The following is a 23,384-nucleotide window of genomic DNA, read 5'->3' as shown; positions in this document are numbered from 1 at the left end:
CAAACCCCTTGGACAAAGCATATGCAAAGCCTATTATGGAGCTGGGGAATTTAGCCTGATCAGGTTGAAATTGGGTCATCCTTTGTTAATGTCACTTTTTCAGATCCATGGGAGTCAGCGGTGCACAAAATATCCAGTGCAGTGCAGACCACAGAGGTGGAAATAGAGAGCCTGGGAATGTGTCTGATGCTGGCAGTGCTGATGTGGTCTGAGCTGAGCAGAGGGGACAACTCCAGGTGTGTAGTGTCACCAAATGAGGAGACTTGGATGGAGAAACCCTTCAGTGAGCGAATTGTTGGAGCATTTCCCCACCATTCACCCACAAGCAACCTTAACCCACCAACTTTTCCCAAAGAAAAACGACTCCCAGTTGCCTTCCTATTTTGGAAGTGGGCTGTAAGTCAAACAGCTTTTCATCTGGGAGAGATGCTTTTTAAAAACCACGTGTGAAGTGCAGCGTTGATCAGGGAGGATTGGGTGCTGGAGAGGCTTCCTCACCCCAGACCTGAGTCAAGCCACAGCTTTCCTGGCTGGAGAGGGTGCTGCCAATCCTGGCAGGGCAGAGCATCCTCTGGAAGCAGAAAGAGTCCCTAAAGCTGCTGCCATTCCCTGTTCCCAGCATCCAGGACCCTCAGCAGCCTCGCTGCTGCTGCTGCTGCTGCTGCCCAAGTGTGGGACACATTTTTTTGCTCCTGCTTTGCTTAGCACAAGAAAGTTGCAAAGCCCAGGTTCAGCCCTTTCCAAAATCATTTAATAAAAGGATTCCTGTCTTTTCCAGCCTTGGAAATGATTTGGAGCAGGAAGGAGAGGAAGTGCAGTGCTTGTGGTTAAGGAAATTTGGGACAGCACTTGGGCACTGAGGTGATGACTGCAGTGTGAGAGCCTGTACAGGAAAACAAACACATTTAGGACAATAAATCCCATCTTTTCAAGCTTTCCCAGGAGATGGGCCGTGCTGCTGGAAGCAGTGGAACCTCAGGACTGTGTCACAACATAAGAGCAGTGCTACCACACCTCCTGTGCTGATTCTGCCATGGAGGGGGGATTAATCTGGAGAAGAGAAAGTTTCTGATGCTTGTTAATATTTGGCTGAAGCTCTGAAACTCAAGGGTTTATATGTTTTCCAAACTGGTGGGTGGTTCATTCTAATTCTGGATATGCAGTTTATTCACATACACAACTAATCCTTTTTTGAATCCTGTTAAGTTCTTGTTCTTCTCAATATCCTGTGGCAATAAGTTCCAGCAGCTAATTGTGCTTGTGTTGAGCTCCCTTGATCCACTTTGCTCATGCTTGCTTTAAAATTTAAGTGTTGTTCTGAGAAGCTTGGTTAATTTTTATTTTTTTTTCTTTCCTGGGAGATAATCTGTGTTCTTGATCCCATTTGTGGCAACAGGGCTCAGGCTGGAAGGGAAGGGTGGGTTGAGTTTTGCCTCAGCTGTTGCAAGGTCAGGGAAATTTTGTGCCTCAGTTTCTGTGGCAGCTTGGGAAACACAAGGAATGGCTCTGTAGCCAAGGCAAGTGCAGTGACTGTGGTTTGTAGGTGAAGCTGGAGAAAATATTGAGCGAAAAAACAGCCTCCAGAAACTGAGCTTCCTTAGCAGGCTTTTCCAGCATCTCTGAATTTCTGAAAACTGAAAAGAAAAAAAAATAAATAAAAGGAAAAGAAAAAGCATTATTTCTGTATTTCTGACCATATGAATTACTTTAATTTTTAAAAGAAGGAAACAAATGCTGGGTGAAGAGATGATGCAAACTCTCACCCTCCAGTGCAGCATCAGCTCCAAAACCTGGATTCTCATGGATGAATCCAGGTCTCCTCTAGCTGGAAGGATTCTCCTGGAAAGCTGAAACACTTCTGATCATTCTCCCTCCCTTTGCTGACTTGGAATCCGAGTTTTGTGCTGCCCAGCTCAGCTCAGGGATGGCCATTCCCCCTCACAGCTCTCTGGGAGGCCTGGCCTGAAAATCCTGTGTCCTTTTGTCCCCTGCATGGGGAGAATCTGAGCTTGAAACCACCACCCCTGATTAAACCCTCCAAGAAGCAGCAATTCTGTGTGCTCATTACTCAGTTCTGGCTATGTTCTGCTTAATAACTAAACACTAATTAGCTCCACAGTTTTGCTACTATACTTATAATAGCCCCCATTAAAGTTATGGGGTTTTTAGGCAGTAATGGCTTACAGAGTAATTAACGAGCAAGAGGCTTTTATTACTACCTTTATTTTTAGCCTGTGCTTTACAAGCCTGTTCTGCCAAATACCAAAAATCTTAGACAGAGGCTTGGAGTGCCCATCCCCTGCCAAGCAGTGTGGGAAGGAGCAGGGATGAGTGTGGAGCACCTGGAGCTCAGAACTGCTCCAGAATCCCAAAATTCGGGGCTGGTTTGGGTTGAAGGGAACTTAAATCCCATCCAGTTCCACCCTCTTCCATGGGCAGGGACACCTCCCGCTATCCCAGGCTGTTCCCAGCCCCATCCAGCCTGGCTCCTTGTCCTGATCCTGCCTTGTTCCCAGGGTCTGCTGTGCTGTGCCCACCCTGTGCCTCAGTTTCCCCTGTGGGAAGCGGGCAGGACATCCCTGCACTCGCATCCCTTGCTCTGATTTCTGTGCCAGATGCCTGCCTGAGCCTGAATTCTGAATCCAGAAGGGAATTTTGGGCTTGTGGGTTGAGGTGGGCAGAGCAGAGGCACCAACTCTGTCTTGTGCCACTCCAGCATCACTTTTCAGCAGGGATCAGACCCAGCTGCTGTTCCAAAAGTGAAAGGAACCCTGTGTTTAGATTTTGGGAGGGAAAAGCCTTTGGTGAGAGTATCCTGAAGTGTGAGTGTTTGTGTTCTTTGCAAAGCTTTTGTTGCAGGTTTTGGCAGCCTTTGTTTGTTATTTCCCGGCTTGTTTGGAGCACAACAAAGCCTTTGCTGTGTTTGTTTGGGGATTTTTTTTGGGTGTGTTTTTTTCACATCTAGACAATGTTTTTACTCCAGTAAGATGTATAGGTACAAATTCAAATCAAGCCGTTCTTTAGTTTAACATTTTCTAAATCACTTCTCTTCAGTGTGGGCAAACCAAGGATTAATGACACTGGGGCTGAGCAGCCCCTGAGGAGGAATGAAGGTAAAAATGACTATAAAGGTTGCAGATCAAATCACTCCTTCCTATGGCAAGTGTCAGAGCTGATGCCAATTAACTTGATTTAAAAAAAGAACCTTCACTGTTTAATAATCCAGCATGTTACTAACACGTGGCTCCAGGATTTATTAAAGCTTTTTTATTAGATCAGTGCCCTTTCCATATTGTCATTCCTCGACACCATTGCCCTCTGCCGGAGGATGGGGATCTCTTTCATCGTGTGGCACCCGATTCTTCCCAAAACCATGCAAAACTCCTTTCTTTTAGGAGTATTTTAACCCCAAAATCACTCACATTTGAGCCAGTGATTTGTGGCTTTCACCTCACTTTTCAAAAGTGGGGAAAAAAAAGGCAAGACACTTTCATACTTTCTGTAGTGGAAAATGGAGTTTGATTGTTTTAATTGATGTTTGAATTTGTTCCTCCTTCATTTCCCTGGGGAAGAGGAGATAGGAGAAGTTTAAAAGTGACAATCTGAACGAAGCAGGTTTTGTTTTGAACAATTTCAGTGAGAAAAGGAGGGTGGTGTTGATGGGGAAGGGCTACAGTGAATGCCTTGAAGAGGAACATAATTTCTCCCAGACCAATTATTGTCTCATGCCTCAAACAGCAACAAAAATCATCGCCTGGCTTTGGCAACAAGGGAAATTTGGGATTTAGGGAAGCCCTCTGTCTCGGGCTGCAGAGCTGTGACTCCTCTCAGCAGCAGTGTGAAATCACAGGCTTCCATGCAATTCCTGGCTGATGCTGCTCACAGGAGGAAATGGATTTCACCTTTGGCAGCTTTGGCACGTGAAGAGAGGGGGAGCGTGGCTTTGTGACACTGAGAGCCCACGTCACCTCACACCGAGGCCCTCGGTGGCATCAGGGTGTTGAGAGGGAAGCTTGAAAAGCTCTGGATGGAGATTTCACAGTGCTCACAGCTGCCCCAGAGGAATTCTTACCACGTCCTTCCACCAGGATCATCAATAAAAGCAAATCCCTTCAGGAATCAGCAGTGAGGAGATGCTGCAGAGCAGAGCCTGTGGTGCTCCCTGGATATTGTTGGGCAGCTCAGGGTGCAGTGTGGCCAGAACTGGGGTCAGGCTCTGGCTCCATGTCCCTGCCAGCCCCCCATCCCCATCTGGGACCCAGCCTGGCCTCGTGGCCCTTTGGGGACATTCACTGCAGCCACATCTGAGTGGCATCTGCAGCCCAGGAGCGCCGATGGTGCAAAGGGAGCTCAGCCAGCTCTTGGGACAGGACAGGGAAGGGAGCACTGGAGCATTCCCTGTGCCTGGCAGCTCTCCCTGCTGGGCCACGAGTGGGCTGTGCTGGCCCTGGGCAGCCCATGGTGACAGCTGAGTGACCAGGGAGCTGCTGAATGCTCTGGAGCAAATGGAAGGGAATCGACGCTGGGGACAGAGCAACGCACAATCATTGGAGCCTGCTCGTTCTCACCAGTGCTGAGGGGTTGGAAAGCAGAGCAGCACCCCAGCACAAAGCAGCCCATTTTCCATCGTGGCAAGCTCAGCCTGTCCCATGGGAAGAGGCTGAACTGAGCCTGGATGGGCAGGAGGCAGGGAAAAGGCAGATTTAAGGTAGGGGCTGTGTTGGAGGAAGCTGCCTGTGACAGACATTTGGTGATGCCAGCCCACTGTGGCAGCTTGTGGGGCTGTGAATGGGCTCTGGGTGACTTTTTTAGCTGCTGTTTCCTCCCAGCCCCTCTCCAGCAGCAGAATCCTTTCCCTGGTGCATTTCTGGGGAAGGCACTGTACCGGGAGTTCAGCCTTTCCAGCTGCCCCATCTGGCCCTGCCCTGCAGGGATGCTCAGGGGACCTGTTCCAGCTTTGTCAGAGGATTCCAAGGATGCCAACACTCCTTGTCCTGTGTTCAGGCACAGTCAGCAACCACAGGGACAGCAGGGATGAGGCCAGATGCTCTTTCCTCAGGGCACTGTGCTTTGGCAGATCAAGGCCAGCGGGAATTCTCTGGCTCCAGGAGTTGGACAGGGACGCAGCAGAAGGCTGATGCTTGCTGGAATAATTCCTCCTTTTCCTCCCTGGTTTATTTTGTCTGAATGAGGCTGCTTTCACTAATTCTGAAAATAAATGAGGGAGCTCTGACTGGAGAACTGGCTGTTTGCTGGAGTTGGCTGGAAATTTTCCTATGAGTTTGGGTTTTGTATGCATGGAAAAAAAATTATTCACTGAAACTTGAGTTGAGGGACATTTACATGAAACTTTTAAGGACAAAGCCCAACCTACGACCTCTTTCCCTCTTGTTTTCCCTGGTAAATTAATGTCTTTGTGATTGAAGTGCTAATTTGGAAGAACCAGGTTCTGTCCAGCCACTTGAATATTGCTTGATTGCAAGATTCCCTTGGAGGAAAAACCTGTCAGTTCTTGGAGCTATTTCACTCCAAGTGGGCTCAGTGCTGGGGGCTGGCTGTACAGTGGCCAAGGGAAACTCAGATCAATCCAATTTGGGCTAATCAGGGATCTGAACCTGGACTTCTCCATGCAATCCCGAAAAAGCTTTGGGAAAATATCTGCACAAGTAGCGTGGGACCTGATAACTCCCAGATCACCGTCAGCAGGAGAGCAGCGCTTTTCCCAGAGCATCCTGTTCCTCTGCAGTATCTCTGGGCTCTGCCTGCCTGCTCTGCAGCCCTTTCAGCAGCCTCTAATGCGCTGCCCCACATGGGAGCAGCAGCACTAAACTGCTACCCGTGTTTGCAAACTGCCCACCGCGCGTGGCAGCCCCGCTAAGTGCTGCGCTTTGCTCGCCGAGGCGCCGGCATGAAATACAGCCTGCTTAAATCTTGTATGTGCTCGTGTTGCATCAAACTAAGCCATTGTGGCACTTTAATATACTCCAGGCACAGCACCTCTGAGAGGGAGCCAACCTGAGCAGGCTGCTGGAAGCCTGAGCTAAAACTGGCTGTGCTGGAGCTGCCCGCAGGATGGGCTGAGCTGAGGGAATACTGATGGGAATGATGCCTTTTTCTGGGGCTACCAAAAAACAGAGGCCAGACAAAATTCAGAGAATAAAAAGCACTTCTATTTATTGAAGGGCCTTCAGGTGCATTTAGGGCAGACAAAGCCCCCCAGGGGCTGCACCCAAAATGGACCACAGGTCACAGATTTTCCCACTTTTCTAAGTTTGGTCCATTTGCACATTGGGGGTTCATCTCCCAATTCCAGCTGCAGGGAATGAAGGAATTTCCCCCAAGTTTGCTGCCCCCAACTCCCTTTTGTTTCCATCTCTGTGGGCCTGAGGCAGTGAGGTGTCCTTGATTGCCAGGCCTGGAGAGGAATTGTTGTGTGTGCCCAAAGTGGGGAAGCAGCAGCTCCCAGTGTGTGTGGAGTTTGGAGTCACACACTGAAGGATTACAAATTACAGGATTACAAATGTACGACAAATAGAAAAGCTGAAACCCTAAGGCATCAGGAAAAATATGGGATCACGTTTTTGTGCCCCAAGAGCAGAGGTGCAGCCACCCCAGAGCTCTGCCTGGCTGAGGGAGAGGATCTGGGGGGTCACAGCATGTGCTGATGTGTCAGGCTGGCGTGGTGTGGTTGTGGCATGGTTGTTCCATGGGCTTGGCTGGCTTGAGGGGAAGGCTCTGTTCCACTGGGATGGTTCAGACAGCACTGAGCAGCTTTTACTCGGCTGACAAAAGGGACTTGCTCGACAAGGGGATGCACTGGGTACCCAGCAGGCACCTCCCAGCACTGCTGCTGCTCACTGCCTCAGTGAGGTTTGTTCTTCTCCAGAAGTACTTTGGCACTTTCTCTGCCTACTGGCCTTTGCTCTGTGTTGCAGGTTTCCTTCCACATGAGTCCCTGAGGTTCCTGCTGGCAGCTCCAGCAGTGCCCTGCAGAAGTGCTCTCCTGCTCCTGGGCTCAGCAGCCGAGGCCCCTCCAAACCTGCTTCTGCAATGGGTGGGTTGTAAGCACTGGTAAGACCCACGAGTCGTGTCGCCTTGGCTGCTCTCTCCCTCTCTCGCGTTCTCTCTCTCTGTCCTTGCTCCTTCCTGCCCATTTATTTCTGTTCTCCATGTGCTCTGCTGTTCTGTCTCTGGGGTTTTCACTGTCAGGTAATGAGGAGCTGTGGGCCCAGTCAGTCTTGGAGATGCCGAAGAGACGAGACATCCTGGCTATCGTGCTGATAGTTCTGCCCTGGACACTACTAATCACCGTCTGGCACCAGAGCACCATTGCTCCACTGCTTGCAGTGCACAAGGGTGAGAGAAACCAAACCAGCCCATGCCAAGTCCGTGCATCCCCCCTTCGTCCTCATCTCCTCTCTCATTTCATTTCTCCATGGCAGCCATGCTCATCCCAGCTCCCAGACCATGCCCATGCAGGAGCCTCCCCACCTCTGCTGTAGGAACAGCCCAGTGCTCGTAGGGGCTCTTCAGAGGCATCAAACTCCACGCCATGGGATGTGCTTGCTGCACTTGGAGAGCTCTTCATGGCCTAAACGCAGAGTGCTGCTTCTCTTTGTTCCCCGAGAGAGGATTCCCTCCCTGCTGGCCTTGGCAGCGCTCTGCACACAAAGTTATTCCTGCGGGAAAGCTGCAAGAGAGAGAGCAGAGGAAACAAAGCTGCCACTCGAGGCAGCTGCTCTGGGAGACGGGAGGCTGAGAGCACTTTTTAAGCAAAGCAGAAAAGCAGTGTTCTTGCTCTTGAAGGAGAAGGCAAGAGCCAGATCTCACCTGCCTGGGGGAGTTAAAGTGCACTGAGAAATTGATTCCACACTGCCTGGCACACACTGCAGTAAACACAGCCCTGGTCCAAGTCAGAGGGCTCCAGGAAGTTCTGAGGGAACCCTTTTAGCCAGAAGCATCCCAGTTTGGTCCTGTTCTTGGCACAACAGCAATATCTAAGGGCTATGAGGGCTTTTGTGGGCTGGAAAACTACACTCTGCCTTCTGCCACCTTTCTTCTTGGTTCTGCCCTTCTGCTGTGGGCAGGCTGGTCTGGGGGAAGAAGGCCAGATCATTTTCAGGACCCTTTCATCCTCTCTGGTCCCTTTTCCTGAGGGATTCTCTCCCCTCTCAGTGTTTGTCTCCATCCTCCATAGCTGCTTATCCTTTTGCTGGACACTGATGTGCAGTTTGAGTCCCAGGAAGTTCAGTTTTCCCTTTCTCTTGACAGCCACCTCTGAGGCTCTGGGCAGGGAAAAATGATTCTGATCCCTTCTGGAAGGTGGACAGTGTTTCAGAGGAAAAGAGATCTACCAGGCTCTAAAAGTGGACTTTAAAGATGACTAAAAACACACTGCTGTCTGTACAGCAGGTCGATCACTGCCCTAAAATCTGCTTTCTGTGGATGGCCTCTGCAGTTACAGCACAGAGACTGCTCCAATGGCTCAGTCAAGAATTCACCAGTGACCTTGATGAGACACTTCTCTGCTTCTCACAGCCCCCAGTGGAAAGTGAGTGGTCGTAGAGATGGACCTGAAAGCTCTTGAGAGGAATCATTTTGTTCTTGTGAAGCGTTTCTGAGATGCTCTGCTCACAGGTGCTGAGAGAGATGTGCACCTGGAGATGCCCAGAACAGCAGCACTTCCCCGTGCCAGGGCTCACAGCTGAGCCTTTGACCTGCAGGGCTTTGCAAACTGTCTCAGGCACCATCCTGGCTAATTACATTCTTGTCTGTCCAATGCGTTTTGCAGATTTATTTCTGAATTGATTCCAGCGTTCTCTGCTCTCAGAGAGCTCTGCTGTGTGATGCTGAGGTGCTTTGCAGTACTTAGGGTGTGATAACAACACGTACCCTGCTCCCTCCCCCAAATATCCACCCTACCCCTGTCAATGCCATGCAGTACAAAGCCTTCATTTGGTTCAGGTATCAAAGTCTGTGCTGCTGGAAGAATGACACGCTATGAAAAAGCCATGGGTAGTCCCCTGCTGGATCAGACCTAATGGCTCTCTGTTCCTGTTCTTTCTCATCTCAAGTTCCTGGTAGTTACCTGATTGTGAAGAATCTATGGCTCAAAACGTTCTGTGCCCACTGGAGAGGCAGCCTTACATCCTGAGCGGGGGTCCCACTTCATCTCTGCAGACCGTGGCGTTCCCGCTGCTCTGCAGTGCAAAACGTGGAAGTTACACCCTGGAAAAGTGGCAGGGGTGTCAACACTGGTTTTCCTCGAGCTGATTGTGATTTGCAGGGGTTTTATGTATGGATCAGAGTATCCTATCTTCAGGCTGTTCATTGCTCATACCTGCAGCCCTGAGGGGGCTGTTATGTTCAGGGGCTGGAGGGGTCTTTTTGAGGCAGGGGAAAGTCTGTGCAGGAAAAAACCTGCAGTTACAGGCTTTAATTCCACTCTCCATTTCTGGATTTAAAGTGTGTCTTTCCCCACATCTCTGTGCCTGTCAGAGAGCAGTGGGGCACTGCCCAGACCGTGCTGCAGGGGATCTTCGTTGGCCTGGTGTTTTCCACCAGGTTTTTCCTGCCTCCCAGTCCAGGTGTTCCAGCTCCTGAGTGCAGATCTGTGAGCCCTGTCCCACTGAGCGTGGTGCACTGGAGCTCTTCAGGGATGATGGATCATCACTCCACGTGGCTATGTTCTTTTTCTTGTTCTACAATCCTTTCTCTTCTGGGTGCTTTTTGAAGCTGCTTGCTGCGAGCACTCAGCCCAGTTGTCCCGGGCTCTCAGACCTTTTATTTTTTTTGGTGCTGATTTTCTAGCAGCAGAATCTCCTTTTCTCATGTGTGTTTGTCCCTGATGCCTTTATTTATCCGTGCCCTTATCTATGAAAGCCTCCACCCGAGCCTGTTTCCTCTCTGGCACCCACGAGGGTGACCCGCTGGTGGCCGCAGCCCCGGACGCCCGAGTCCATGCGGCTTTCTCTTCTCTCCATGCCCTTGCCCAGATGATGGTGGTGACTCCCAGCGTGATCTCGCTGCAGGCTTGGACTCCAAGGAATACTGCCTGTCGGACCGGGACATAGTGGAGGTGGTGAGGACAGAGTACGTTTACACGCGCCCACCCCCGTGGTCAGACACGCTGCCCACCATCCACGTGGTCACCCCCACCTACAGCCGGCCGGTGCAGAAGGCAGAGCTGACCAGGCTGGCCAACACCCTCCTGCACGTCCCCAACCTGCACTGGATCCTGGTGGAGGATTCCCAGCGCCGCACGCCGCTCATCACCCGCCTGCTGCGGGACACGGGGCTCAACTACACCCACCTCAACGTGGAGACACCCCGCAACTACAAACTGCGGGGGGACATGAGGGACCCCCGCATCCCCCGAGGCACCATGCAGAGGAACCTGGCCCTCAGGTGGCTGAGAGAGACCTTTAACAAAAACAACAGCCAGCCCGGGATTGTTTACTTTGCTGATGATGATAACACCTACAGCCTGGAGCTCTTCGAGGAGGTAAGAGCCTGCTGGGGGGATGAGTGGGGCTGATTAGCCTGAGGAGGGGGTGAGAGATGCTGTGAGTGAGCTGAGGAGATGCTGGGCATGTCCTCTCCTGGGCTCTGGATGAGTTTTGGCTGTAGTCACTGTAGCTATGCTCTGGTTTTCTCGGGAGCTCCATTACTCTGTGTGTTTCCAGAGCCAAAGCCTCCCGTGGGAAGCAATGGGAACCCCGGCTTATCTGTGGTGTGTGATCAGGAGGCAGCTTCCATGGAAAGGGAGCTAATGAGGAGCTGCCTTCTCCTGTGGGGAGCCTTGTTAGGGTTGGAACATCCCCTGCTGTCCATCGTGCAAAGAAACCTCAGCCATCCTCCTTCCTCGCCTTGTCCTGGAGATTTCCAGCTGATCTGATGTTATCCACCTTCCTCCTCCACCACTTGGTTGTCTGTTAATTCCCATCTGCTTTTATTTGAGGGGTCCTTTTCCTTCCCTGCCGTTTGCCTTTGTCTGCTCCCATCCCAGGGTTAAATTCTGTAGCTGTCAGACCCCGGCTGAGGCAGCAGCCACCCCTGAGCTGTGTCAGCACAGCCACAGCCTTTCCAGGACATCTTGTTCAGAGATGTTCTCTGTGCTTGTCTCGAGGAGCAGGAGTTTGTCAGAGATTTTGCTTCCCCTCCTGGAAGAGCTGAGCCCTCCATGCATTGCCTGGGCAAGGGATGTCTCTGTGCCAGGAGATGTGCAGCCTTTCCCCCTGGAGCAATTCTTATTCCAGCACTCGGGCATGGATGTGTCCCAGGCTGCTCTCAGCAGGCAGAGGGGCTGACATCTCCCCCTGGAAGGTGGCAGCTCCAGGGCTGAATTTCAGCATGTTCTGACAATCTGGTTGAGCTTGAGGAGGGGAAGCTTTTCCTTGGGCTTTCCCACTTTTGCTCTGTTCCAGTCCTGCCGGGTCTCCAAATGAGCTCCTGTCTGAAGGTTTGAATGGTCTTACAGTGCCAGGTACCTCACCTGGTTCCCAGCTCAGAATTTACTTGTTCCCTTGCTCTCTTGACGCCAAATTCCTGCAGCAAGGGACAAGAAAGGAGGATTGCTTCCTTCCCCACCAGCTGCCAGTTTTCATAGCAGGGATCTCCTATTTATTTCCTCATACATGCCTCTTTCCCTTCCCCGATGGCTCTCACTTTAGCTTGCACAGCCACAGGAATACACACGCTTTGAAAGCTGAAAGTGAATTCAGACTGAATTTCTTTCTTCCCCCATCCCCTTTGAGGCTGGCTCTGGCGGCATCTTGAGACAGACTCCTCACATGAATAAAGCAGAAAGGGTTCCTTCATTCACTCGTGTGCTGTGCTCGTAGAGGCTTCTCCTCTCAGATATGTCTGTGCAGTTAAGGTCACCGAGCCAAGGAAATGTGCTGTGAAATGCAGGAGACACACATTATTGTTCCCTGTGGACAGGGGCTGCCGTTAGCAGCTGTATAATTCGGAAGGGCAAGTGCCAGAGCTCTTCTGCACTCGTTTGCAGTAATTAGCAGTGATGAGATTAGCTCTGGGAGATCCCTGATCTAGGAGAGTGAGCTGAGAGCAGAACGGGAGGCTGAGCCTGCGAGGGAGCAGGGCAGGGTGCTGGGGGTGAGTGGCATTCAAAGCATCTGCCTTGGCAAGCGCAGGTGGCCAAAGGGGCCCCTGGTGGCTCTGCTCCTTTTCTGGTGACCACGGGGAGCAGAGGCACGTTCCACAGTGAGACAGGACTGTCCTGCCTGCTGGGAATGTCTGGAGAGGCTGTTCTTCACAGCTGTCCCCAGGCTGGGAGCTGCAGTGCCTCACTCTGGGAGATGCCCTTAGCTTTATATAGCCTGAGACTGCAGCTCAAATCACAGAATCACCAGGCTGGAAGAGACCTCTACCTTCAGGTACATCAAGGGCAGATGAAGCCTCCCCAAGGGGCTACATCCGAAATAGACAATGATCATGAGTTTTTTGTACAGATATAAATTTTGTCCATTTACATATCAGGGGTTAATTCTCCCATTACAACTTTAGGCAATTATTTACCCCCAGTTTTCTCCCCCCCCAATCTCACTTTTTGTTTATACTGAGACAGTGAGGTGCCCTTGAGTTTCAGGCCTAGAGGAATTGCTTTTTCTGACCAGGATGTGAAGACAGCAGCCCACACTCCATATGGAGTTCAGAGCTATACACCTGATGCCTTCATTTTTAGCTTTCACATTTTCCAGGCTCTGCACTGGGAGCTAACTCTGAACTCCACACAAAGTGTCAGCCAGTTCTCCTCACAGCTCAGGCACACACAACAATCCTTCCCCAGCCCCACAGCCAAGGGCAGCGCTGCAGCTCCAGCCCCAAAAAGCACAAGCAGCAGGGAATTGAGGAGAGCAATCTGGGAGGATGGGACTGCATCACCTGCAGCTGCAATTGCACAATTCACCCCGAGATGGAAATGGACCAGAACTGATCCAAGTGTGAAACTCCTGAGCCGGGGCCCATCTTGGGTGGAGCCAGGGCCGGGCTCTTGCAGTGGCCAAGGTGATCCTTGGAAGGGCTTTTAATAAATCCCTGCTTTATTCCTTTAACTCTGGCCAGCCCCTGCTCCAGGAGCCTCTGAGGAATCACACCAGAGCAGAATTTGAAAAGTATACAAGCTAAAATCTGAAGGTGTCAGGTGAAGTGGTTGTGCCAGGGGCTGCTGGTCCCAATAACTGTAAAAATGGTGCCAATAACTGTATTTGTCCTGGTTTAGGGTAAATTCGGGAGAGAACCTTTGAATGGTGTCCCTCCAGAAAGCAAATTCAAGCTCCCCCTCCCCTAAGTGGTTCGAGAAGAAGATTTTCTTGGAGAAAAGTGGAAAAAAACTGTTTATTTAGCAGAAATTGAATAATATTAAACAATAAAACCTCTCACTGTTTGCAGAGATGGGAAATCCAGAAAAGTCCTTTTCATGTGGTGTAGCTTGGCTCGCTCAGGCTCTTTATCAACCCCTCTGGTGGTGGAAAGTGTCGAGGCTCAGGCCCTGGTGGGCCACAGGCGTGAGCTCCCTGGGTTTGCAGTCCAGAGCAGGTTTGAACAGATCCAAGAAAAAAGGAAAAAACCCCAAAACAAACAATCCAGGGAACTTCTCTAAAAACTTAGCTACCAGCAAAGGAGAGCTGGTGTGGGCTCAGCTATCCCTGTGTGTGCTCACCCCCAGATGCGCAGCACCAGGAAGGTGTCGGTGTGGCCCGTGGCCTTCGTGGGCGGCCTGCGCTACGAGTCGCCCAAGGTGAACGCGGCGGGGAAGGTGTACGGCTGGAAAACCGTCTTTGATCCGCACCGGCCCTTCGCCATCGACATGGCCGGCTTCGCCGTCAACCTCAGGCTCATCCTGCAGCGCTCGCAGGCCTACTTCAAACTGCGCGGGGTCAAGGGCGGCTACCAGGAGAGCAGCCTGCTCCGAGAGCTGGTCACCCTCAGCGACCTCGAGCCCAAGGCTGCCAATTGCACTAAGGTATGGTCTCCTCCTCGTGTGGGGGTGCTGAGGAAGAAACCTCAGTTTTCCCCATTGTTCTGTCACTGCACAGAATGTTCTGAGTTAAAAGGGGTGCACCAGGATCATCCGGTCTAAATCCTGCCCCGACAATCCCAGCCTGGGCATCCCTGGTAGTGCTGTCCTGGAGCTCTGGCAGCCTTGGGGCTGTGCCCATTCCCTGGGGAGCCTGGGCAGTGCCAGCACCCTCTGGGGAGGAACCTTTTCCTGATATCCAACCTGAGCCTGCCCTGGAACCCCAGCCGTTCCCTGGGTCCTCAACAGACACGAGAGGGATCCGTGCCTGTCCATCCACTGCCCCTCATGAAGAAATTGCAGATGGTTATGAGCCTCCCCTCAGTCTCCTCCAGGCTGCTCCTCTGTGTTTGGAGGGAGCACACCCCCATGTCATGGAAGCTGGCAATGGGGGATTATGCACTAATGTGTGAATTATGCACTAAATCTCTTTCAGTTGCAGGCTGATAGTGGTTGCATAAGCCTTGAAATACAGTCTTCTCTCCCCTGTAACTGTTCTTCTTTCTTACATTACCCCTAAAAAATATTATTTTCAAGGTGGGCTTTCCTGTGGCCTTGCTGATCCGCTGGAGCAGGGAATTCCATGGGTGAAATGTCAGTTATTTAATGTGAATTCCTGACTGGGGGGTTGAGTGCTGTGGCATGCTGAGGTTTGGCTCTGTGGGCCCCTGTGAGCTGTACCCCAGGAGGAACAGCCACAGCCTTCCCTGGCTGCAGGGAAGGGCTGCTCACACAGTCTCTGCCTTGCTGCCAACTTGTCTTCTCCCTCCTGACATCTGTGCAATATCTGTGCTGTAGGTGCCCACAAAAACCTGGATTTTTCTGTGTCAGAGATAATACAGAAACGTTTTAGTGCCTGGGATATTGCTCTGAGCTCCAGGAGGCTTCCAGGAAGCTCCATTTGGGGAGGATTTTACTGCTGTCAGCTGATTAATGCTGCCTGGGCACATTGCTGGGTCAGGGAGCAGGACCCCGTGTGCTAAATAACACAGAAACCACTGATGGTTCTTCTCCTAAAGACTTCCCAGTCTGAGATGAGAGATGAATCTGTCTGGGCTGACAGGAAGCGTGGGAGACACCATGAGACAAAGCTGGTTAGAGTGACAGGCATCAATCACAGCCCATCAGCCACAGAGGTGCTGTCAGGGGATTTGAAGCTTTGTGAGTGGGTTCCCTAAACACTGGAGGTGTGGTGGGGGTCCCTCTGAGATCAGAGACCCCTGTGTAACACTCCCACACCTTTGGCTGCTACAAACATCAGCCAGTCTGATTTAGAGAGTCTTTATTGCTTAATTGCCCCAACAGAATTGCTCTTTTATTGCAAATAAGTTGTTGTTGCTAACAGCCTCAGTGTTGGATCCAGTTCTCCATCCTTTTTGGGATAGAAAAGAAAATGTGACTGATACCCTCTGCCTGATTTCCATGTGCACTGCTCCAAAGCCATGGAAAAAAACAGGAATCTGAATGTTCAGCAGTGCTCTCACAAGGAATCCAGGAATAAGGAGGAGGAGCCAAGGGGCAGGAGCAAGTCTGGGTTTTGTCTGATACCTGCTGTGCCTCTCTGAATCCACATTTCTGTGGTTATGGCTGTCCATCGCCGGGACAAATAACCCAACCAGCCCCCCAAGAATGGGAAAAGAGATTGGATTAAAATTAGATTGCTGTTCCTGGGCACTGTGTGGAAATAAATGTGTTTCCAACAGGCAGAAGAGATGGACAAGGCTGTTTTTATGCTGTGTACAGAAGATTAGGGGTGTTTACTCCGAGGCCAGTAACTCAGTCTTTGGTTCATTGTCCCTGCTGTAAATAAATACCTGTTGGAAGGAAGCTGTGCTAAAAGGCTGGGGGTGGGAAATGACGGCCCTGGAGGAACACGTGGAGCAAGGAGAGGAAGGAAAATGTTTCCAGGCAGGAGGAAACAAATGGTGCTGGAGCCAGGCAGGGCTGTGACCCAGGTCAGGGATGGGGAGGAAGCAGCAGGGATTGCTGGCCAGCATCGGAAGCAGACTGAGTTTCTTTTCTTGGCTGGGCTGGGGAGAGCTCACAAAGGTCCTTGTTGTGAGCTGAATGCTGTCTGCTCCTGGCAGGCTCCGAGTGCAGCTTTGCAGGTTGGGCTCTGCCTTTCTGCTTCAGCTGGCACCGGCAGCCTCCATTTTCCTGGAAATCTCCATTTCTGCTTTTACTCACCCATTTTACCAGGAGAAGAGTCTGGCCCAGCAGCAGAGAAGGACCAAAGGCAGCTGTGGTCTGGGGTCCTCTGACCCCAAAGCACAGGGTCCTCTCTGTCTCCTGTGCTCCCAGCACTTGTCATGCTTTGCTTCTGTTAAACATAACCACACACCTGCTTTGCAGGGAGATTTACATTAAAAATTATGATGTGCTTAGATAGAGTCATTAAGGAGGGATCAGAGGAATGTGTAAGATAAGCACAGACATCTGTTCTCCAAAAATGCTGCCTTCCCTGCGTGCACTGCTGGTAATATTGATCAGAATTCAGCCCACAAACACACACTCCTGCAAAAAGCTGAAGTTTAGGCCAAAGATCATGCTTATCCTGCTTATTATCTTGGGTTTGGGAACTGGCCAGAATGAAGGAGAAAGTAAAGAAAGTTGGTATAATTGCTGAGGAGAAAGTTATCCCTCCTCATGAGGAGAGAAGGGTTGGTTTATGCTGGAGCTGTTAAGGAAACAGAGCTTTGCAAGAAGGGTTCTCTGTGTTTGGAGTTCTGCTGTTTCCCCACACCCCCAGATCAAACCATCCTCTCTTCAATCCCTTGGCACAGGAGGGAGTCTGGGGTTTGGCATTCCTGTGAGGCTGATGGAAGGGGGGATGTTCTGCTCCCCATTTTCTGTGAACACCCAGGGGAACAATCTGCGGTGAGCTCAGCCAGGGAGGACTAAAGCAGAGACAGGGCCCATGGGCACCATTAATGCCACAGCTGGGGGAACATTTTCTTGTCAGGCTGGAGAAGGGGGAGCAGAGCTGCCCTTTCAGCCTCGTGTCTCTTTTTTTTTTCCCATTCCATAGTTTCCAGTTCAAACAACAGTTCCTGAATCCCTCCTGGGAGGGTCTCTGTGCTGGAAACCCTGTCATCCCCTCCCACTGCAGGTCAAACACTTCTGTTTGCTTTTTAATCTCCTGTTGGGAGACAGTGAATTGATCTGCTGTGGAGATGAAGCCTTGTGATCTCCTAGATCTGTTTTGAGTCCTGTGACTCCAAATGGCAGGGCTGTAAATGAGTGGAAGGGTTTTGCAGTAGTATTTTTAAAGGGGAGTCCCACGGGTGATCTGTATGAAACAACTGCTCTGGAAAAGTCAGATATTTGGTCCCCCTCGCTGTTTGGTCTCTTGTGAGAGAGCCAAAGCTTCTCTGAGGCATAAAACACGCTGCTTGCTGAAAAAAACAAGCACTGGCTGAAAGGAAAAGCAAATGTTTCAGTACTAAATGGTGATCTACCTCCCACATTAAAGAGCACAGCATGAAAAATGGCAAAAGCTGCTCTAGCAAGCTGCAAACTCTGAAAATGGGTCCATTTTAGCTCATCTAATCTGCCTTTTTTGGCATTTGGCTTTAAGAGTGCAGAGGTGGGATCCAGTTGGAGGAGAGCACTGATGATGTGTAGCTGTGCTCCCCTGCTCGCGCAGCGTGCTGAAGCGTGAGCGAGCGCCTGGGCCGCGAGCAGGGCTGAGTGTGCCGTGCCAGGAGCGCAAAGGGCTCTCACCAGCTCTCTCTGAAGAGAAGAATTGGCTACAGGATTTCTCCAGCACCTGGTTTATCCTCTCACCATCACTGCAGAGCCCTGAGAGCCACTCGTGAGCGCTGTTGGGTTTTGCTTTTTCCCGGGCAAGCAGAGCAGTAATTGCAACAGCGTCGCTGCCGTGGGGAGAGCAGGGCTGGAATCAAAGGTGACTTTGATGGGCGGGCTCTGAAGTGGTTGTGGGGGATGATGAAATGGATTTTTGGACCCTCTCCAACCAGCAGTTGGTCTCCACTGCTTCAGTATTAGCAGAGATTTAAGCTCCACGCAGGAGGTTGACTGCTCACATCAGAGACGAATTTGGTCAAACAAGCTCCTTGGGAGGGTGGGGGAAGGTGCTCTGCTTGAACCAGGAGGGTTTGAAAGGTGCTTTGTTCATCCTTTAGAAGCAGGACGTGGCCTGGTTTTTCAGGAAGGCTGGGTGGAAGGGGTTTGCAGGATTCGGTGCGCAGGGGATTGTCATGGCAACCAGAGGGAAACCCCACGAGGTGGGAAACAGCCAGGCACAGGTGAGGGGAAGCAGGAAACCTGTTCAGAGAGGATAAAAGCTGCTCCCAGCAATCCCGCTTCCAAGGGGAAGAATGAGTATAATTGAGTATTTTAAGCAGCTTCCAGAACCGTCTGAGCACAGCAAGGAGAAACCATTTCCTGTAACAGCCCTCCTGAAATACTCAACCACCTCAGTTCTCCTCCAGAGATGCTGATCTCTGTGGAACTTTGCTGCCAAGACCAAGGGAAGCTTTTAGGAGAAGCTTCAGTTCGGTTTTAAGCAATCTGGGGAGGGATTTTAATACTTGGGACAGAATAGGGGGGGCTGTATGGGGCCAGCATTCCAAAGGGATGGGGAGGGGGATTTTGGGGTCCCTAGGGTGATGCTGGGTTATGAGAGGCTGTGTGCAGCCCAGAGCTGGTGGGAAGAAGGGAGGATTCTGGAAGCAGCTCCTGCCCCAGCAGCTCTGAGGCAGCAGAGGCAGCACTGCAACAGCAGGGAGTCCTTCCCTGCTCAGTCACACTCTCATGGCTTTTTAGGCTCTGGAAAGGATTTAAAAGTTAAAAAAGAGAAGTGATGCTGAGGTTAGGGGGCAAACTGATGCCTGCTCCCCAGGAATGGATTTTCAGGGATGTGCTGAAGAATTCAGGTTCTATTTCCCCCAAGCAAGGGCAGGATGGTGATGTGAAGAGCTGGTGGTGCCTCTTCCCTCAGAACGTGACCTAAACATCAGGAATTTGCATTTCCCCTCCAAGTGACTCCCCAGGCTGAGGGGGTGAGGTGCTAAGGAAGCAGCTGAGGAACTGTGGGGAAGCAGGGATGTGATTCCCTGGCTGGGAGGGAGCTGGAACTGTGGGGAAGCAGGGATGTGATTCCCTGGCTGGGAGGGAGCTGGAACTGTGGGGAAGCAGGGATGTGATTCCCTGGCTGGGAGGGAGCTGCCTTAGCCCATTGGAAGGCTGATGAGCCTTCGGAGGGAGCTGCTCGATAACTACATGGAAGGAGCAGGTTAATGTCCCACGACAGCACACTGTAAAATGGGTAATTTCTGTGCACTGTGCATTTTGCAGAGCAGCAGCTCTGCCTAAATGAAGGTTTATGCAAAGCCCCTCTCAGCGGTGGATGCACCATTAGGCTCCAGGATGGCTGGTTAAATTGCACTATTGATTTAATGTGCAGGGATATTTTTTAGTGCACTGGAGAGGTGCAGCTAATGACTTTGCTGGCTTCTTCAGATTTTAGTCTGGCACACAAGGACAGAGAAGCCTGTGCTGGTGAACGAGGGCAAGAAAGGATTCACAGATCCCAATGTGGAAATCTGACTGTGCATGGCTGAACGGAGACCAACACCAGGTAAGAGCACATTTCCAACAGCACTGAGAAGCTGCACAAGGGCAGGAGAAAATCTCTAAAAGATATTCTTTATAATTTCCATTTTTCACAACCCTGATTTTCCTTTACTGCTAAACTTCTCAAGACCATTAGTTAATCTCTCTTTTTTTTTTTTTAAATTAATCTAGTTTTCAAGACAAAGTGCTAAATACCTGCTGAGAGGTTGAGGGGAAGAGAAATGCAGGGAGTTTAGGCAGGAATTGCACCATTAAGAAAAATCCTTGTGTAAACAAGGTTGCCTTATTAACTTCAATATAGCTACAGCACAGGGGTGAGGGGTGTGGATTCATCCACATGCCAACATCTGAGGAAAGCCAAAGCAGTGCCAGCAAAAGGATTTTTGGTCAGGCAGAAGCTTTCACTGAGGGAAATATTTAATTTAGACCCACACTGAAGCCACAGAGAGGCAGTAACAAGTGTGGGAAGGTGTGGATTAAACCCCACCTGAGGTGTTTGTTCACCTGAGGAGAACATGGGGTGTCTTTTCCAGTGGAAAGGAGGAAAGAACACACACTGGTGGCTGACTCGTGTTTCTTCATGCCCTGGGTGTTTCTGCAGTGGGTTTGCACGAAAGAAGGACGAGCTATTCACTTGTATCTGCACCCAGCCTGTGGAGCTGTCCTTCATTATTATGGGCAAAGAAATAAATGCACAATTCCCTTTCAGTGGAGTGTAGAACCAGGCCTGGAGAGAGAGGAGGTTGCTACTCTTAAGTCCTGAGAAGCGAGAGCAGGGAGGGGGTGGATTTGCTCAGCAGTGGTGAACTTTTACCTGCAGTGAGCTCCCTTATGTCCCATTCCCTGGGGGAAGCAGATGGAGCCCTGCCTGCTGCTCTGTGGCCTTGGCAGGGCAGGAGGAGAGCAGGAGGAGAGCCTGCACCAGGTTCTGTGTGCCAGGCTTTGCAGAGGGGCTGGAGCTGCTCCCCACAGCACAACCCTGGGATGTGCAGCGGGACAGGGCTTTGGGATGGCCCTGCAGAGAAGCACAGGGGTGATCCCCACGCTGCTTGTGTCTCTGTTGCAGATTTCTTCATGCACAACCTGCAAGGTTCCTCTCCACAGCATCCACCCAGCCAGCCAGGCGGGAGCCAGCACCTCTGCCGCCTCCCACTTCTGAAAAACCAAGCAACACTGCATCCATGAACTGCCCGGATCCCCTGCCCTTCCTCCTGGCCTCGGAGCACAAGCAGACGCTCTGGAGGAGGAGAATAAAGCACAGAAAGCCAGGACTGCCAGCTCCCGGCGCGGAGGCTCCGGCTGGGATGCGGCTGCACCGAGCAGGGGCTGTTTGCCAGCACCTGGGCTGAGGGAGAGCCACAGCAGTGGCCCCTGGGGACTGGTCTTGCTGAGAAACACGAACCTTGTGACCATGTGTGACAGCCTGAGCAGCTCTCTGGCCGTGGAGGGGACAGCTGCCTTCTGAGATGGCACCTTAGCCCTTAATTTTAAACCTACTTTAATCAGTGTTTGTTACGCTGCACAAGACAGGAAAGGTTTGGGGAGGGGGAAAAAGCAAGGCAGGTTAGAACAAACCCTTTAAGCATCACTGTTCTCTGATTTCCCTCTCCTTATCTTCCCTCAGTTTCAGTTTGGGGGGCACCCTGATGTTCCTCTGTGGTCATGGAATCATGGAAGAGTTGGGGGTGGAAGGGACTTTAAGTCCTCTGGTCCAACCCCCTGCCATGGGCAAGGGACACCTTCAGTTGGACCAGGTTGCTCCTGGCCTTGAATATTCCCAGGAATGGGGCATCCCCCACCTCTCTGGGCAACCTGTGTCAGTGTGACACCACTCCCAGTGTAAAAAAATGTCCTTACATCTAATATATCCTCTTTGGAGTTTAAAACCATCAACCCTTGTGCTGTCCCTGCTGAAAGGTTTGTCCCCGTCTTTCTTAGATGGGATGGAGGGACAGGATCAGGGAGCTGCTGCTCACCACCAGTTCAGCACTGATCCTGGATGGAGCCGTGGCTCCAGCACGTGGTTCTCTAAAAACACTAAATTAATTGGAGGTGGGGTTTAATGGCATCGCTGGGGCCACCCACCGTAATATTCATCCAGACCTTGGTCCTGTTTAGCCCTAATTTGGTTCATGTGAGCATTAGGTGTGGGATGCTCTGAAGGTAAATTTCTACTCTTAAAAAATGAAAATGCTTCAAACTAGGGACTGGATGCTAAGAGGTGAGTTCATCCTTCAGCCCCAGCCCCTTTTTCTGCTGCTGCAGAGCTGGTGTAAAAAGCCACCCTGGAGCAGCTCCCAGTCCCCTTTGAAGGAGAGAGCAGCACCCTTGGGCAGGGGATCCTGGGCTCAGGGCTCTGTTTATCCAACACCTGGTGGTGCTGCCACCGTGGGTGACCCTGTTTGGGACTGCCAAACTTGCTGAGATAAAAACTGAGGGACAACAGGCCCCTTCTCCCCAGCCAAAACCCCTAAATTCCCTCCCCCTTCATAACTGTTGTCAAACCTTTGAACACCCCCCCACCACTGTCCTTCAAAAATTTTGAAGCACAATTTTACCTCTGAACTGAGGGAAAAATGTAATCCTGCAATAGACTTGGTTATTTTTAGCCCTAACACATAGAACTGTTAAAATGCTCTGGGTTTGGTTATTGGCTTCACGGTGCAGAAGTCTCCCCTTGGACTAATGACATTATGTATTTCCTGATATTTCAAAGGAAAATATTTTTTGTAAGTTATTTTCTCCCGCTGTATATCAGAACCATTGGGGAAAAGTCACATTCTTTAGCTCCCAGCCACAGAAGCCTTTACAAAAATGTTCCTTTTAGATGCAATGGCTGAAGCACTACTTGGAAAGAAAGTGTTGGATGCTGCTGGCTGCTCTATGGGAACAGGTATTGTTACCTTGGATTAAAACTCTGCACTCAAGTAGATTTATTCTGTTACTGTACTGGCCTTCCAAGTTCCCTTCAGTCTGCAAACCCTACAGTGGAAAGAGACATTTTTCAAGGACTACCAAGTTTTCATAGCATTGAAATAGTTTCCAGCTGATGTCCTCTCCGAGCTGCATGTTTTGGTTCACTAATCTGAATTCCAGTCCCTGCTGGGTTCCAACCTTCCCTCCTTGGAAGGAAATAACTTGTCAGAAAAATGCAAAGGATGGAGTTCTGAACACAGCCCTGCACTTTGCTCTGGCCACAGGAGCCTGGGCCCTTTCAGCTGTCCCAGAGCTGTCGTGGCCCTGGGGAGCAGAGAAAGGTGTGACAGACCTGGCCAGGATGGAGTGTGTTCCAGCTGCACTGTCTGTTCTCAGTTTTAAACAAACTGTATTTAAATTTGTTAAATAAAATGATGGTTTCTAAGAGCCAGAATACCCTGCACCTCCATTATAGACACAGTCTGGTGTTTCTCTCAGAGCCTGAATCCTGGTACTGGCACAGAAAGCAGTGACTCCTTGGAGTTCTGCAGGATTCACAGCTCGAGTTCATCTCTCCCTCTCCCCAAGGAGGCTCCTCTGTGCCTTGGAGCTGCTGAGCTACAAGAACCTCATGTTTACCTAAATCCCAAGTTTCTGTTAACAGGGACAAAAAGAAAAAAGGAGCCAGGACCCACAATCCCACAGCAGCTTTAAGGAGAAAGCAGGGATAAGTTTTCCCACCTGTAATCCCTTTTCTTTCTACCCCAGCCAAAGTCTGATCCCTGCTCACTTTCCAAGGGGGAATTTCATCTTTAGGTGCTTCACAGTG

At 50.8% G+C, this 23,384-nt stretch overlaps 1 protein-coding gene across 4 annotated transcripts in view; it reads left to right on the top strand.

The window, feature by feature from the left end:
* B3GAT1 (beta-1,3-glucuronyltransferase 1) overlaps window positions 1-23,009 on the top strand; it is a 34,545-nt gene extending 11,536 nt beyond the window's left edge. Inside the window, exons 2-7 of one of the 4 annotated variants that reach the window (XM_023941486.2) lie at window positions 6,936-7,054; window positions 7,210-7,356; window positions 10,032-10,504; window positions 13,691-13,987; window positions 19,526-19,643; window positions 20,706-23,009. In XM_023941486.2, coding sequence (XP_023797254.1) covers window positions 7,051-7,054; window positions 7,210-7,356; window positions 10,032-10,504; window positions 13,691-13,987; window positions 19,526-19,612 — 1,008 coding nt within the window. In that variant the 5' untranslated portion in view covers window positions 6,936-7,050 and the 3' untranslated portion in view covers window positions 19,613-19,643; window positions 20,706-23,009. The other 3 variants (XM_023941485.2, XM_023941488.2, XM_023941484.2) reach the window with 3 other exon arrangements.
* Window positions 23,010-23,384: the final 375 nt, after the last annotated feature.

The sequence above is a fragment of the Cyanistes caeruleus genome, chromosome 23 (assembly GCF_971803275.1).
Source record: "Cyanistes caeruleus chromosome 23, bCyaCae1.hap1.1, whole genome shotgun sequence".
Taxonomy (NCBI): Eukaryota; Metazoa; Chordata; class Aves; order Passeriformes; family Paridae; genus Cyanistes; species Cyanistes caeruleus.
The sequence above is the reverse complement of the archived record's forward strand: the minus strand, read 5'-3'. Positions and strand labels throughout refer to the sequence as shown.